General features: G+C 34.8%; 3 protein-coding genes across 6 annotated transcripts; 1 reads left to right on the plus strand and 2 right to left on the minus strand.

The window, feature by feature from the left end:
- Nucleotides 1-7,308: 7,308 nt before the first annotated feature.
- LOC106657399 lies at nucleotides 7,309-9,137 on the minus strand. 4 transcript variants are annotated; one of them, XM_014378918.2, is made up of 4 exons: nucleotides 9,043-9,137; nucleotides 7,923-8,129; nucleotides 7,659-7,851; nucleotides 7,309-7,585 (listed from the first exon to the last, which is right to left on the minus strand). In XM_014378918.2, the coding sequence occupies exons 2-4, from the start codon at nucleotides 8,121-8,123 to the stop codon at nucleotides 7,476-7,478; spliced, it is 504 nt and encodes a 167-aa protein (XP_014234404.1). In that variant the 5' UTR covers nucleotides 8,124-8,129; nucleotides 9,043-9,137; the 3' UTR covers nucleotides 7,309-7,475. The 4 variants fall into 4 exon arrangements, with proteins under 4 accessions (XP_014234404.1, XP_014234407.1, XP_014234405.1 ...); XM_014378921.2 differs by lacking the exon at nucleotides 9,043-9,137 and adding an exon at nucleotides 8,874-9,031; XM_014378919.2 differs by lacking the exon at nucleotides 9,043-9,137 and adding an exon at nucleotides 8,841-9,031.
- A 96-nt stretch (nucleotides 9,138-9,233) lies between these two features.
- LOC106657398 (probable methyltransferase BMT2 homolog) lies at nucleotides 9,234-11,171 on the plus strand. The gene is made up of 3 exons (XM_014378916.2): nucleotides 9,234-9,326; nucleotides 9,553-9,743; nucleotides 9,818-11,171. Exons 2-3 carry the CDS (start codon nucleotides 9,561-9,563, stop codon nucleotides 10,682-10,684), a joined length of 1,050 nt encoding a protein of 349 aa, XP_014234402.1. The 5' UTR covers nucleotides 9,234-9,326; nucleotides 9,553-9,560; the 3' UTR covers nucleotides 10,685-11,171.
- A 102-nt stretch (nucleotides 11,172-11,273) lies between these two features.
- LOC106657397 (tyrosine-protein kinase transmembrane receptor Ror2) lies at nucleotides 11,274-15,145 on the minus strand. The gene is made up of 8 exons (XM_014378915.2): nucleotides 14,873-15,145; nucleotides 13,987-14,802; nucleotides 13,785-13,909; nucleotides 13,529-13,716; nucleotides 13,199-13,460; nucleotides 12,888-13,130; nucleotides 12,626-12,813; nucleotides 11,274-12,541 (listed from the first exon to the last, which is right to left on the minus strand). The coding sequence occupies exons 3-8, from the start codon at nucleotides 13,846-13,848 to the stop codon at nucleotides 11,549-11,551; spliced, it is 1,938 nt and encodes a 645-aa protein (XP_014234401.1). The 5' UTR covers nucleotides 13,849-13,909; nucleotides 13,987-14,802; nucleotides 14,873-15,145; the 3' UTR covers nucleotides 11,274-11,548.
- Between the last annotated feature and the right edge of the window lie 141 nt (nucleotides 15,146-15,286).

The following is a 15,286-nucleotide window of genomic DNA, read 5'->3' on the forward strand; positions in this document are numbered from 1 at the left end:
TAAATCAAGCTAATTATAGAGTTTTATGTATTGTTTAGCCGTAAGATAAAAGTTTTGTCGAAAACTCGCAGCTGGCATATAGCCGGTAATTTGAGTTTTTTCTTTGTGGAGATGACAAAAGAAACGAAGGAAACGATCGAAGTTTTACCATCAGTTGAGCTAAGGGTGGAGGGAAGCGAGAGTTTTTCTTTGGCCTTGCGAAGTCGAAGCGATAATTAGCTTCACCGCTCCGCGCGTGGCGAGTAATTAAAAAATCTCATATCTCAGAGAGAACTCATTTATACTTGCATTGCAAGTTTTTTTTTAAGGACGAGCTGTTCTCACTCTGTATCTTTACGCGTCATTCGGTATAAAATTGATTCACTTAACTTTGAAAACTTGAGCGTAGTGATCGCTTTTCGTATCGAATTATCGACATAAGGCACGTGCAAATTTGAGTCTGAGTTGTTAATTTTACGCGCCAAAACAATGCATATTCGTTGAGCGCGAAGAGAGAGAGAGAGAGAGAGAAAGATCTAACAAGTTTTCGCTTCTCGTTTATATATTACATGACAAAGGCAGCAAGTATAGGCGGCGCGTAGTTCTTGAAGAATTCAGCTGCAGTTGCCCCGCGCAAAAGATGAGGAAGAGAGAGAGAGAGAAGGAGAGAGAATAGCCGTTGAGGCAAAACACGGCTAGAGACCGAGCTAGTGGCGAACATTCGGTAAACATGCGCATAGTTTTTCTCCTCTTACCCCTTCTCTTTTTTTATTACACTCGGCTCTCGTCCACGAGCCGGAGCTTTGTTTCGCACAAAAAAACGTGCATTCCCGCATATAAGGTTTTCGCTCGTTCAGTGTGCGAGCTTGCAGCAGTCAGCGCACGCGAAAGCTCCTATATACTATATGCGTATATAAAAAAGTTAGGATTTCTCTCTCTCTCTCTCTATGCAGCGGGGCTTGCACTTTTGCACTCGTGTCATGAATATAGGTATGCGCGCACACGCCCGCTCTGAATTATCATTCAAATTAGAAAGAAAAGTCGGGCTCGAGCAGTGGAGCGCGGCGCACGGACATGGCGCGTGAGAGAACGAAAGATAGCTCCGAGAGCTAGAGAAAGAGTTGGAGCGTAAAGATGAAGATTCTTTTCTTTCGAGGGGTGCGAATGAAAATTTCAATTCAGTTAGAGAGAGAGAGAGAGAGAGAGAGAAAGAGAGGAAAAGCTGACTTTGTTTAACTGACCCGCGTGGGAGAGCTCCAGCTCTTTTCACCGTTCGAATCGCTTGCACGCACAGCCGATTGTTTTTTATTCTCGGCGTCTACTGCCGCTGCTGCTATTCTGCATAAAGCGACCATTTGTATGAGTCTTTAGAGCTGCATTTAGAATTTGGAGTTTACAATTTCTGACATTTTTTTTACCTCTGTTGATTGCTCGAAGTTGACCCATTGCGTGGCTGCGTGGATACTCGATTTAATCTGTGCAGCCCCCCGCCTATATATAAAAAAAATTAATGAGCCACACTTTTAAATCGGCTTTCTGCCTGAAATTTTAAGCGATGAGCATTTCTTGAACTTAAGATTATAGGAGAAAGTTGAAACCTTTTGGTACTTAAGGATCATATTTAGTTGCAGCTAAATTGAAAACTTATGACAACTCCTTAATTTGGACCCATGCGAAGCATATATGGCGCAAATAAATTCGATCCTGCACGTAAACGAGAGGCCAATCCATATAAGATAAAGTGGATAAAAGTCTGTGAGATTTTTTCACTGATCTGCTAGCTTTTCCTCCTCTTTGCCTACCTCCATCTCACTTGGCTTCTTTCATTCGGCCTTTAAGTCTTTTATATTTTAGTCTCTTTTTTCTCGCACTTGCGCACGTACACGAGGCATTTTAATTATGCGAATTTCGTCCTCTTTCGCTCGAAACATTCTCAAGTGAGTGAGTAAGATAGGAGCTGGAAAACTTTTGTGCGCGAGAGATCTCTGCCACCCTGCTGAATATATGAAATTTTTCTATGTAGGTTGCATACAACTATACATATATTTGTGCATGCATATTATATCTCAAGCCCAAGCCAGGTCGAAGACCGTTTTTCACATCAACCCGCATTCATCTAACCACGTACACGTATATATAAACACAGCGTTTTACCTTGGCTTTGGAGCAGAGCTATACCTATGTACCCTGCACAGATACCTGCGCCACTTGAAAAATTACGAAAGTTGCCATGCCGTGTATGTCGACATTAAAGCTCTAGGATAAAGAAGAGAGGACGGAGAAGAAAGAAGAGAGAGAGAGAGAGAGAGATGGAAGCAACGGAATAAGGGAGCTGGAGCGAGGCAGGCATGATTTGTGGCATAGAAATACAAGACGAGTCGCAGTCGTGCGCATATCACGATGTTCTCGTTCTTTTTTCTCTCTCCTACATTTGCTGTTCTGCAAGTTTGACGATCGATTCTTACAGTATGTAATCAAGCTTTTCGACGTCTCTGCCACGCGCGGGCTTTTGAAAGCTCAACGTGCGCTTGCAGGTTTCTTCATCTCTTAGAGCTTTTCGAACCTTGTTATCCTTTTTCTCGTACACCTTGTACTAGCCACGGTGACTTTATGTGCACTGCAATTCCGTATCTATATAAAGTTTTACTTTTTTCATCGCTCTTTTCATCTTGACGCATTCATAAAAGGATCAATGACTCTTTGAGCAATAATCGATTTTCGAGCATCACTTTTTTTATTTTCCCAATCTATAGAATGAATTTCTTTTGAAGGATTTTCAATTATGGAGATAAATTCACCCGTCCAAAACATCATTATATGCAGATTGTTTTTTTTATCAAATAATTAAATTCCGTGCGTGAAACATTTTTTTAACAAAGAACATTAAATACTATTTATGAGCTTTTTTGATCATCATATTTTCGTTTTTCTATTGATATAAAATATTTTTATGGACATGATGCGAAACAAGGAATCGAAAAAAATATTTAATAATAGTATACTATTATTAAAAGCTATTAGGAAAAACAGAAATGTCCCAGGGCACGAGAAATAAGTGACCGAGGCGAATCCGAGGTCGATTAGCTTTCTTCCCGGTATAGGCCGGTATGCTATTTTACATACCAGCGGTCCGAAAGCAGCATTTTATTTACAAAAAATGTTTGAAAGTGGATGTTTTTGGTGATTTTGGGCCTATTTTTGACCTTTCAGCCTGATTCTCATAATTTGATGCTAATATTAACAAACATTTTCGAAAGGATTAAATTGTTAATCTTGAACTGCATTTTATTATTAATTTTGTGACTATAAGATCATGGAAATCAAATAAATTCCGTCAAGTACTTGGAAAATTAACACTTTCATATTTCAAATTGTTAGTCCACTAAAATTGTTACAATAAAATAATTCAAAACGTTTTTTTTTTTTTCAAAAGATTAAATTTGTGCAAGTATGACAGTCCGATACTTTTAATGTCAAATCGTCAGTTTTTTATAGTACGCATTGAAGCTAAAAAAGTGTTTGGATCCCTAAAATTTCTGATTTTGATTCCTAAAATAAGTACTATTATATATAGTACTATTATTTTCTAGAGGAATTTACGCCGATCTTCTTTGACCTCCTAATTGACATTTTATCGTAAGCTCTTGAATTTTTCTGTAAATTCTAGGCTAGAGCTGTATATGTCTTGGGAGTCACGCAAACTTTGAGCACCATGGTGATTGTTTCCTCTTCTTCGTCAATCAAAAAATAGTTGCTTTTAATTATAGATAATTCTTCTTTTTTTCAGGGAAAACGTTAGCTGCGGTCGGTGCAATCGTTTCTTTATGTTCACTGTACAACGTCGAAACAAAACTTGCCGGTTCACCTTACATAATTATCATGATGAATACATCTCATCTTTCTGATTTTCTCTTTTGAGTTTTTCAATCACTCTCAAAGTGCGATTTCTCTTGTGATTCTGTTACTATGAATCGAATATCAAAATGATAAGCGAATCTTTCCGTTTCACCTATGAAGATGCTTTATTAAATAATATGCTTGCATTCGTTGATAGCTGTCTACATTTCAGTTTCTCAAACTTATTTAAAAGATTGCTTCATAAGAATGGCGCAGACTTTCGTGTAAATTAAATGAAATATTGTCCATTTTGGTTGTGTGTTTTACTGTTAAGGTAATTTACTCTGCGAATTATGCGAATGGAATAAAATATCTCATAATTAAAGTATGTCTCAATCACTCAGAATGGTCAGCATCGATGTAAAAAAAGTAATTCACATTCACATACATATACACACGCACAAGCTGCCCAGAGTGGTTCGGTTTTCACTATAAAAATAGGACCACACTCAAAAGATAGAGTCTGAAGCGAGAACCACACTCACATAAAGACGCAGCACAGCAAACATGGGAAGACCCACCTTAAAGATGCAGGTTCCTGAACCCCTAAACGCCGCTTACTGCTTACAACGTCTCTGGTTTCTGGTTCTAAAACTCGTTTTGGAGCCTACCACAAAGCTCTCTCGAGGAACAAGCAAAAGCTGTAAGGAAATAACCATTAAGTATACGTATTAATTTTTTATGCAAAAGAACAAACGTTTTTGATCCTTTAGATCGCGGTAAGAAAATGAGCATCCCAATGCCCAAACGCTCACTGAAACTCACAGCAGCACTTTTATCTTATATCATAAAGTTCGTTGGCCTTTGAATCGCGTCCAAAGATACGTATATAGAGTAAAAAACATCGGGCAAAAAATCAGAGAGAAATTAAATTAACAAATGGCAAAAAAAGAGAAAAGCAAAAGAAAAAGAGTAGGGGGGGGGGGGGGGGNGGGGGGGGGGGGGGAGAATCTCATTCGAAGCAAACAATGCGTGATGCACTATATATACGGTTGGTATTGTACAGAAGAGCTTGCGCTGGTAGCAGAGCCTCATTTCACCGCAACAAGAGTAAAAAAGTCGGCATAGAAAGAAAACTTAATTAAGTCGTAAAAGCAGCAGCCTTCATAAGTGTGTAGAAAGACAGAAAATGAAAAACCGACAATCGATTTCATTATCAATCAAGAGTAGGTATTAAATACCGAATGATAAAGATGAGAAAATTTTTGGCATTTTCATAGAAGACTCTTCCGGGTTCATGCTCAAGTTTCATAGAGCAGCTAAGGCGAGGGATAGTACCAAGAATATTACTATGTTTCTCCAAATAATTACTAACTGTAACTATATTAGAATGTAGACAAAGCAACGATAAGGGCGAAGAAAAACGAGCATAAACGAGAGGTCTCGAAAATCAAACTCGCAAGCTCGGACAGAGTGGCGTACACACGAGTGCGCGCGTCAGCGGCAAAAGCTCGTTAGAGGCTTTTTTATCAGCTTCTTTCAGCTCGACAGACGCCCGTAACGCACACGCTGCAGAGGAATATGTTTGTAAAAGAAGAAACGCGCGAGACTGCGGCCCAACTGTGTGCGAGCTGGACGCAAAAAAGCGACAACGAGCTTTTGCATAGTGTACACACGCGCGATTGTTCTTTTGTTACGCGCTATAATACGCTTGTTTATAAAGGTACGAACATGCAAACACGCGTGCGTGTGTGGTTGACGTGTGCAAACTCGCTGTGTGTCTCATTCGACGATCGCATGTTGGCCCGCCCGAGGATTACAGTGAGCGCGAAGCTCGCCTATACAGAAGCAGGCAATGTTCCGCGCGTTGCAGTTGACTGCTTTTAAAAACGTTTGCGAGACGAGCTCTGCGATTGCTGCACATCGTTCGTTCGTACTGGTTCTGCTTCGCTGCTGTACAGACACGCGCGCGTTACCCTTAACTCCAGTTTGATTGCATCCTATAGCGCTAGCTGCAAGCTCGATCCAGCGCGCCAAACGATCGATTTTGTCCTTTTTTATTCGTTTTTCGCTCTAGCTCTCTAACTCGTTCGTTCGCTCGTTTGCTTTACATCTCTCCAAGGGGTTATTAAACTTTCCAACCGTATAAATGTATACGCATTGGCTTATTTGGCACAACGAGCTCTGCCATTCGCCTTTTTTCTTTTAAAGTAAATATAATCCAAGAAAGTTTCGTTAAAAAACTTTTCATGTAGGTCAAAAAAAGGTGAGCGTGGACCTTTCCTTTTTTTTATGCATAAGAATTATCGAACTGTTGGTTCTAACATTTTCAGCTTACCTTAAAATTTATCATCGGAATTGAAATAAAAAACAGGTTCTTCAAATGAGGGCGAGTCTTCTCCCTTCTTTGAACTGCACAGTTTACACCTAGGAAATTCTTAAAATTCTGTTTAAGGTGTGGAATTCTAAGCGTTTTACCAGTATTCGAAGAATTTTCTTTGGGAGATCTACACAATTTTAGAGGAAAAAAATTCATTAGAAAATTCTCGTCTTTACATTTTTTTATATAAAGTCGCGAGACCATATTTTGACAAAAAAATAGAGCCCATAAAAAAAATGTTTATCAATTGGTATGCAATGAAAATGATTTTAATTTAAAAAATTTGTGTACGAAAAAAGAAAGAAAAATTTAATAAAATAATTACTCAGTAATGTTTTTTAAATCCGCTTATGAGATAAATTTTTAGAATATAAACTAAATTTGATTGCTTTATTATTAATATTTTATTTCTAGTAGTGATCAACTTGATACTATATCATATTAGTACATGTTTAGTATTCATAAATTTATTTCTATTAAATGAACTGTCAAATATTTCATAACAAATGCAGTTTTATGCAATGAATCAATTCATATCTTCAGAGTAGACCTGCACATATTGCCTCTTCTTTAAAGTTTTTAGATTATTTTAATGTTGAGTGTTAACTTATCTTTATCTACAAAATTTTTAAATGTTCATTTTGCTTCAAGCTATTAGAAAATCAATGTTATAAAAAAATTTTCATCTAAATTTTATGAAAGTAAAATATTGATTTATAAAACATTTTATAAATTATGATTAGTTGCAATGACATAATGAATTAGTTTCTTCAAAAATGTGTGCAATTTGGATATAATAATGTAAACAACCATGACTATGATCGACCATCAATCAGTTCAAGAAATTCCTACATCAATTATCTAAACAAATCATAGTTGAATTAAAGGATGCTGGATTTTCTGAAATACTCTAAAAAATTCATTTGTATCACCAGATCAAAAAATTGTATATATCTTAGCTGATACTTTTTGTAAAACACTGATGCAAAAGTTCATAAGCCATAATTTCCCAGATGATCGTGGAATTTAAGAAATGAGAACATGTTGATACATAGAATGATAAGAATATTTCAAAATTTAAATTAGTAATTTTAACAAACATCATTTTTGTATTTTGGTTAAGATATTTTATTGTATATACCAGAATTCGATTATGATTATTTTTGTAATTTTAATTGAATTCTACTATCATTACTGTACAACTAGGCTTTGCGCCAGTGATACCAAATAAAGAAATAAACAATTATAAATAAAGATATAAATCAAATGTATATCCAATCTACAAATCTTTAAGTTTTCCTGAGATGGGTGCAACATCCAATAGTTTCATACGTTCCAGCTGTGCTAAACGATGTTCTTCGTCAAATGTGATTGGTAGTGGTGGGTAAACTGAAATATTAAATAAATTAGTATTTATTCTGGATTTAATATTATTAAAATAAAATTTGATTTATTAATTTACCATAGTGTTTCAACCAAACGTAGAACCATAACGAAAATGAAACTCCCAATAAAGTAATTCCTAAAACGCCTTTCCAGTCTCCGGATGGTGCTTCCATTTCAGCAAAAGTTTGTCTGAAACTGGCTCTATAGAGTTGTTTCTTATCTTCTATGGACAATTTTTTCCAATCTCCCTTTTCTTTTTCACGGAGAGCCTTTTAAAGTAAATTAGTATATAAAAGTTTATATTGATATTTTGAATGAAAGTAACACTTGTCAATCATACCTGGAGATCAGGAGTTATTTCCTTGTATCGAATAGCAGGCATTGGGAAATCAGCCAAGTCGGTATAGATTGGTTCACCATTAACACCATGGCCTACGACTTCTCTGTTGCCATGTTTTTTATTCACCGTGTAGTAAGAACGTACTTGTAGTTGCTTTGGTGAATTACGCAACAATGCCGCTAAAGCTCTAGATGTTGCCATTTTGATCTAAGTAAAAAAGAAAAAAATTTATGGCATAAAAAAATTATTTTTTTTGTTGTAGCAAAGATTTAACCACAATAGAAGATTTCATCTATCCTAGTAATAACTCTCAAGATATTTTGATTAATAGATAATTACTTGATAAGCATATGATGCATAAAATTATCAAATAATGAATAATTTAATAATAAATAATTGTCAATGACAGGTCCAATGTAAATGATTATATCAAACAAGATTAATGAACCTGGTATAAATGCCCTTTACACATTTTTTTTAAATAAATAAATAAGTTCTGAAAGTCTACAGTAAAATATCAATGTATTGAAAATGCATTCAACAAAATACCAAAAGGCAGAAAGAGAAATAACACATTTTGCTTGAAGGTCAAAGTAGGCATGTTGATAACAATAGATTTGCAAGTTTTTACTTTTAAAAAGCATTAAAATGTCCCGGTGAACAACAATTGATCATGAATTGAGAGTGTGATCAAGTTGTTGGTTATATACAAGCGGCAGTAGATGTCATATGATGTACTGAGAATAGAACACATTTTGGCAAGTGTTGGAATTTTTCGAACACCATGCTCGAACGAGTGATCTGATGACGTTATCACGCAATTTAAGTAGAAAATTAATTTAAATGAAAATAAAAACCTGAGATTATAACGAATGGAATTGCAACGTCTTCTTTGATCTATAAGAGTTTGAGATATACCTGTGTGTCTAGACGCAGAAACCTTAGTATTACCTAATCACTCGCAAGAAGAGAACAAAAATGTCGAGGTAGTTGACTACTGTGCATGCGTCGACTATGCTGTTTCTCACCAGTTAACGACTTAATACTAATCAATTGATTTACCACACTGATCATTCACCTCCGATTAAAGATTTTTGATTGAGTTCTAAAACATACTCACCTAGCTATTGTCAGTACCACGAGATTTCGATAGCAGGCTCGCATGCACCTCCTGAAGAAGGTCGACTAGGGCTGCTTTGGACTGCTGCTAGAGGGAGCAGAAGAGCTCTAATTGTGAGAGATGGCGGCTCTGTCTGCTTCGGCTCTGCAATGACTCGTGCAATAGCAGCTTGTATACGCACAACTATATCTTGATGAACAGTTTACATGGTTAACACAGGGGATAATCCAGTTGCAAGTGAACAAAATAATAGGCCCAGCTATCATTAGTGTTCAAAACAATCGGTAATTAAGTTATCAATTACTATTTACGATCGTTTCAGCATGTGCTGCTTAAACCTTTCGGATGGCTGCTTGATGAAAAATAATAACATCAATACACTCAAACTTTGGCGGTGTTTTTAAAAGTATTTTTTAATTATTCAGTAGAATTTTACTTTAACATTGGGCTAAAAAATATTTCGCAGTAATTATCCCGTATTCTATTATAATATATTATCTGTTTATTTAGCATCAAGTATGGAAACAAATTTAGAAAAAACAATGTACAATGTTGAAAAAACAGAAAAAAAGGCAACAGAGCAACATAAAAGATTGGCAAATTTTATCAAAGGAACTCATGGCCAATTGAGAAATAATTCTAAAATTTACGGGGCAATTGAAGCTTGGAAAAGACACATAGCTGAAAAGGAAAAATTAAAGGTAATGAAATTTGTTTAACTGCACTTTTTCAATATTAATATTTTTTCATGTAAAAAAATGTATTTATTTTTTAGGAATATGCAGAATGTATGCATAAACTTGCTACACAACATTGGACTCAAAACAGTACCGACCTATCTTTAAATTACTCAAGAATCGAGTGGATAAAAAACCAAATTAAAAACTATTTTTTATACCAGGGAGTAGAAAAGTTTGATAATAAAGAAATTAGTCTAATGAAGAGTACATTGCAAGAACAGGAAAATATTGAACTAAGAATTAAAACATCATACAACTCAAAACTTGATATTCTTGATGTTGGTAGTTGTTACAATCCATTTGAAAATGAAAGTTTTTTCAACGTGACACCAATTGATATAGCTCCATATTCTGAAGATGTTATAAAATGTGATTTCTTAAACTTAAAAGTTGATAATCAAAAAACTTTTTCCAATGATGGAGAACTTATAGAGCTTCCTAAAAATTCATTTGATGCTGTAATATTTTCTTTGCTCCTTGAGTACATACCTTGTCCAAAATTAAGATTTTCATGTTGTCAAAAAGCATTTGATTTGTTGAAATATGGTGGGATATTGCTTATTATAACTCCTGATTCTAAACATCAAGGAGCTAATACAAAAATTATCAATACATCTTGGAAAGCTACGTTATCAAAAGTAGGATTCATGAGAACGCATTACGAAAAATTACCTCACATCCACTGTTTGATTTTTCGTAAATGCTTTTTTAAAAAAGCAGCAATAAAACGTATTGATTGGAGAAAAATTTGTCTGAATGATGAAGTGTTTACAGAAAATAAAATATTCATACCTCAAGATTTTCAATCTAGAACCGAAAAAGATTCCGATTCAAATTCAATTAAAGAGAGAGATGACAAGAAAATTGTATCATCATTTATGCAACTACCATTCAATGACTAGTTGAAATAAATGTTTTAATTTGAAATAAATATGAATTATTTTTAAATTTCATTTTTAGTCATTAAAGTAACTTCGACCAAAACTTATGAAAAACAACATTTTATTTTATTATCAGTCATTATATTTTTACAATCATGATAGTTATATTTGTATAAAAGGAATGAAAAATTGGAATCATTTAGTAGCTACTAGAATTAGAATTAGACAAAATATCTTTTAAAAGCATTAAAAGCACTTAAAAAATGAAGGAAAAATTTACATTGTAAATCAAGCTTTCCTGTACATTGTTTAGCAAAATGGTTATTCATTTAAAATTGACATAAGCCATACATTAACTACAATAAACAAAAGCATTTCATATTATTTTTTCATTTTACATTTTTTGGACTGCTTAAAAATAGATTCGCATGATAATTAATGGTCAAGTCCTCATAAAAATTAAACTTAGGCTTATCTTAAAATTTTTAAGTTTCAACAAAAACGTTTCGGTAAAAATTCAACAATACAAAACATTAAAAAATTTAATTACAGTTTACATTTATTTAAAAAACGCTTTCCATACGTAAATCAAATATGAAATGCTGTTGCAAAAGTTTGATCTGTTATATGTGTAGACTTGTACTAATTGTATTATTACATTGGTAACAGAATTCTCAATAAATTCATAGGATTTTACGACATTATTTCACACTCGTCGCGTTCTTACAATATATAAAAGTTTCACAGATTTATGCCTCAAAAAAGTAGAATATAAATGTTTCATATATCAAAATGCTGACATGGTACAGAAAGTACATGAAGCAAATAGAAACGTTCATCTGCACATTTGTCTTTTTTTACATCTAAACGCTTATACATAAACATTTACAAGTGTATACGTAATGGTACACTATTACATTTATTTTCAGCCATGAGTTCATGCTTAATATTATTGAGTGTATCAAGAATGAATTTGAAAGTTGGTCTATCCGATGGTTTTCTATTCCAACAAAGTTTCATGAGGTTGTAAACAGAGTAGGGTGTATTTTCAGGACACTGTAATACATTACCTTCTTTAATGTATTTAACAACTTCTTCATGAGTCATACCATAGTACGGTTGAAGAGCAAAGCTAAATATCTCCCACAAACAAACGGCAAATGCCCATACATCAGATTCAACAGTATACTTATTATAAAGTATGCTTTCAAGAGGCATCCACCTTACAGGAATAGCATCTTGATCATCACCTTTGTAGTAATCTTGGAGATAAATCTTTTGTGAGAGTCCAAAATCAGCGATTTTTACTACCATTTCATCATTAATCAAACAATTACGGGTAGCAAGATCTCGATGCACAAATTTTCGATCCGATAGGTAAACCATTCCAGAAGCTATTTGACGGGCTATATTTATCAGATCCATGTGGCATAATCTTGAATCATTAAAAGTGTCATCATTCCGTATAACATAGCTACCCACGGAACATGATCGCAGATATTCGTTCAGATCACCTCGCCCCATATATTCAAATAGTAGACACATAGGTCGACCGAGAGCACAAACACCTAGTAATTTTACTATGTTTGGGTGATCAAATTCAGCTAATAAACAAGCTTCTCGTTCAAAATCAACTAACAAATCATCAGAAGCTTCTTCTTTGAGAACTTTTACAGCTACATTAGTGAATTCTTCATTTGAAATTAGGCCTGGGGCTTTGGCTTGGAACACGCGTCCAAAAGCTCCTTGTCCCAAATCACGAACATATATAATGTTATTCCGAGGGAATTCCAGTTTTTCCAACTTTGGGTTCAACTGCACACCTGTTTTGTGGTATGAATCATTTTCAGGCAGTTTATTAAGATCAATATTTATTTCCTAAAAATATAGACAAATATTATAAGCAATTAAGAGTGTTTACAGTTTAAAACAATTTTCGTTTTTTAAGTAAAATAATTTTACCTGACATTCTGTTTGGTTGTAGCCTTGGTGTCTTTTCTGAACTCTCTGACTTACAATGACAATAAGTAAAGAAATTATTACAATTATAAATATTAAGCCTGCTACAATTAACGTTAATGTTGGAGTCATAAAGTTCCTTATTGGAAAATTGTTTGTGTTAACTTCAGCATTCATAACTTTTGAATTTTCTATAAAAAATTTTAGATTATTTGAATTTTTGATCATCTCTATAAGATTATTTTACAATTAAATTAATTAGTACCACATAATGGAATGTCGCATATCTCCCATCTAGAATTAGTATCCATAGTAAAACACCATGGCATTTTAACGTCACCACCAGGATTCCTACAATAATTTTCACCCATCTGAATTTGTGGAAATACATCGGGTGGAGATTCATGACTATGTGGTTTTTGATCTTTCCAGTATTGGCAAGGAATACCACTTTTAGTTTTGTTCTCTTTGCCCATATAATATTTACCCCGTTCTCTGTAACAATCATCTACAAAAAATACAATAAAATAAAATATCTCATTTCATCAGATAATAACTATAAAAAATATTTCTTACATGTCACAAGATCCGTATTCATCATTGTTAATGAAGCATGAGAACATGTCATGTTTTGTCTTGTAAATTTTGGTAACTTTTCACATTCTGGTAACCGAAAATGACCTCGTGATCTTATAAATATATTTCTACCTTTATTATCTTCTATGAGTGCCCAATCATTGAAGCAGAATTGAAGTTGAACAGCTAAACAGTCTTCGTAACAGAGAGGCAAACCAATACCTCCACTACATTGAGGAAATGCATACAAGCACAGCATTTTCTAAACGAAAAAACATTTTCTTGCATTTTAAATAAGTTTTAAATTTTTTGAAAAATTACTGTAAATACCTCTGCTGCTGAACGACATGGTTCTTCTAGTTTTTGAATCAATTCTTCCCATAAATCTTGGGTTATTTTTTCATTAAGCCAGCCACCTCGATTGTCACTAGTGTCATTGTACCAAACCAAGCCAACACCAGTGAGATATTTTTTGCAAATTTTCCCATTATAAGGGGCACAATATCCACCAGCAAAGTCTACAACGAAAATTGAAAGAAAATGCTATATGTAGAAAAGGATATTAATTAATTTATTAATGACTTACTTGTGGATGTGGCGGTGGCAATAAAAAATCCAATAATTAATAAAATAACATTCCAAAGCATCATAGTGTAAAATTTTTTCGGCGCATAAATATACTAATACAGAATATCACATTAACTAATTATCCTACGCGCAAACATGATTATTATGCATCATGTTATTCAGTTAAGTGTAAAAAATATCCTATGATGTTTTTGGTTTACTTTTTCATTCAGGCTCTTTTTGGTTTCGTCGAGTTATGCTGCTGTGTTAAAAAACTGTTGCAGTTAAAGATCACATTTTATCAATCACTCGGATGCCTCGTAGCAGCCACTGGGTTGGCCGGTGTAGCCTCAAATTTGTATTAGCTTGTAATAGATTCACGTAAGTGGCATGGATAAAAGACGATTTCTACCGCGTGTTGCCTTTTCACTTATGCATATGACGTTCGAGTCTCGAGGGATGCTGAGCATCTTATACGTGAGTCGATGCCTTCTCGGTAAATGACACATAAAAGCTCCGGGGGCAACAACAAAGCCGGCTGCTGCTCCTGTTTTCTCACAAATAAATGTGTATGCTGCCCAGACCAACAATGAGCGATACGAGCACAACTGCCGGGCCTTGGAAAAGTTACAGCAGGCCCGTTCTTACTGGCTTTCAGTCATGTGCCGCCTGAAAAGATTGAGTAGCTTCTTTTGGTGCCGCCTACGCAGCGCAGCCGTATACGCACCTTGGTTGGTCGCCCGGATTTCAGCCCCTCGATCACTACTATATGCGATTTTACATCTACATATATATAGCATATACAAGTGTGAGTTTATTATACACGCACGACACCGGACGCCGGCCTCTCACAGTAACTTAAACGCTTTACATCCGTCTCATTATGCTTCCAAAATACGTAGTATGTTTCGACTTTTCACTTGTATCGGGTGTCATGCATTTCCGCTAGACGAGCTATAATATAAAGTCTGCGTGCAGCGGTTGCTGCGACACTTCTCGCTCATGTTGCAATGGTCCTGCGTATGTCACCGCTAGCCCTGGAAGCGATAAGGCTTATCTTATCGACTGAGAGAAATACTGAACTATATCATACATATATATATGCACCGCAGGCTGCTCTCAGTGTTCTGTTTGTGTGTGTGTGTGTGTGTGTGTGTACGCCTCTTTCTCTCTCTCTCTCTAACTGCTGCTCGCATTGGAATTGGGGGTTGAAAATTGTCGAATGCGAATGATTCGCCGGATGTTGCATTTTCTAAAAGATAATCCAAAAGATAAGATATAAAAGTTCAAAATAATTTCAACTATTAGCGTAAATGTTTGGTTTAACTGTTCAGAAATAATTTTTTCAAACTTTCATGTAATGAAATACAAGGTACATAAAATTAATTTATACCCCAAGAGATTCAATTAAATTGAAATTTTATTTTAATAATTGAATGGTTACTAATGAGTACATTTATTTTTTTTTTTTTCTCATCACCTCATTCATTACAATTTATGTAGACCATTCAAAAATTACAG

This window comes from Trichogramma pretiosum, unplaced genomic scaffold (genome assembly GCF_000599845.2).
Source record: "Trichogramma pretiosum strain Unisexual culture from Peru unplaced genomic scaffold, Tpre_2.0 scaffold81, whole genome shotgun sequence".
Lineage (NCBI taxonomy): Eukaryota > Metazoa > Arthropoda > Insecta > Hymenoptera > Trichogrammatidae > Trichogramma > Trichogramma pretiosum.

What these genes read in the sequence shown, in the direction of transcription:
- LOC106657399 (XM_014378918.2), bottom strand. Translation starts at nt 8,123, where the DNA reads ATGGCAACATCTAGAGCTTTAGCGGCATTGTTGCGTAATTCACCAAAG. An exon ending in AAATAACTCCTGATCTCCAG is followed by an intron (nt 7,852 to 7,922) that starts GTATGATTGACA and finishes TTACTTTAAAAG; the next exon opens with GCTCTCCGTGAAAAAGAAAA. An exon ending in CGTTTGGTTGAAACACTATG is followed by an intron (nt 7,586 to 7,658) that starts GTAAATTAATAA and finishes TTAATATTTCAG; the next exon opens with TTTACCCACCACTACCAATC.
- LOC106657398 (XM_014378916.2), top strand. Translation starts at nt 9,561, where the DNA reads ATGGAAACAAATTTAGAAAAAACAATGTACAATGTTGAAAAAACAGAA. An exon ending in CTGAAAAGGAAAAATTAAAG is followed by an intron (nt 9,744 to 9,817) that starts GTAATGAAATTT and finishes TTTATTTTTTAG; the next exon opens with GAATATGCAGAATGTATGCA.
- LOC106657397 (XM_014378915.2), bottom strand. Translation starts at nt 13,848, where the DNA reads ATGATGCTTTGGAATGTTATTTTATTAATTATTGGATTTTTTATTGCC. An exon ending in TGCCACCGCCACATCCACAA is followed by an intron (nt 13,717 to 13,784) that starts GTAAGTCATTAA and finishes TTTTCGTTGTAG; the next exon opens with ACTTTGCTGGTGGATATTGT. An exon ending in ATGCGACATTCCATTATGTG is followed by an intron (nt 12,814 to 12,887) that starts GTACTAATTAAT and finishes AATTTTTTATAG; the next exon opens with AAAATTCAAAAGTTATGAAT.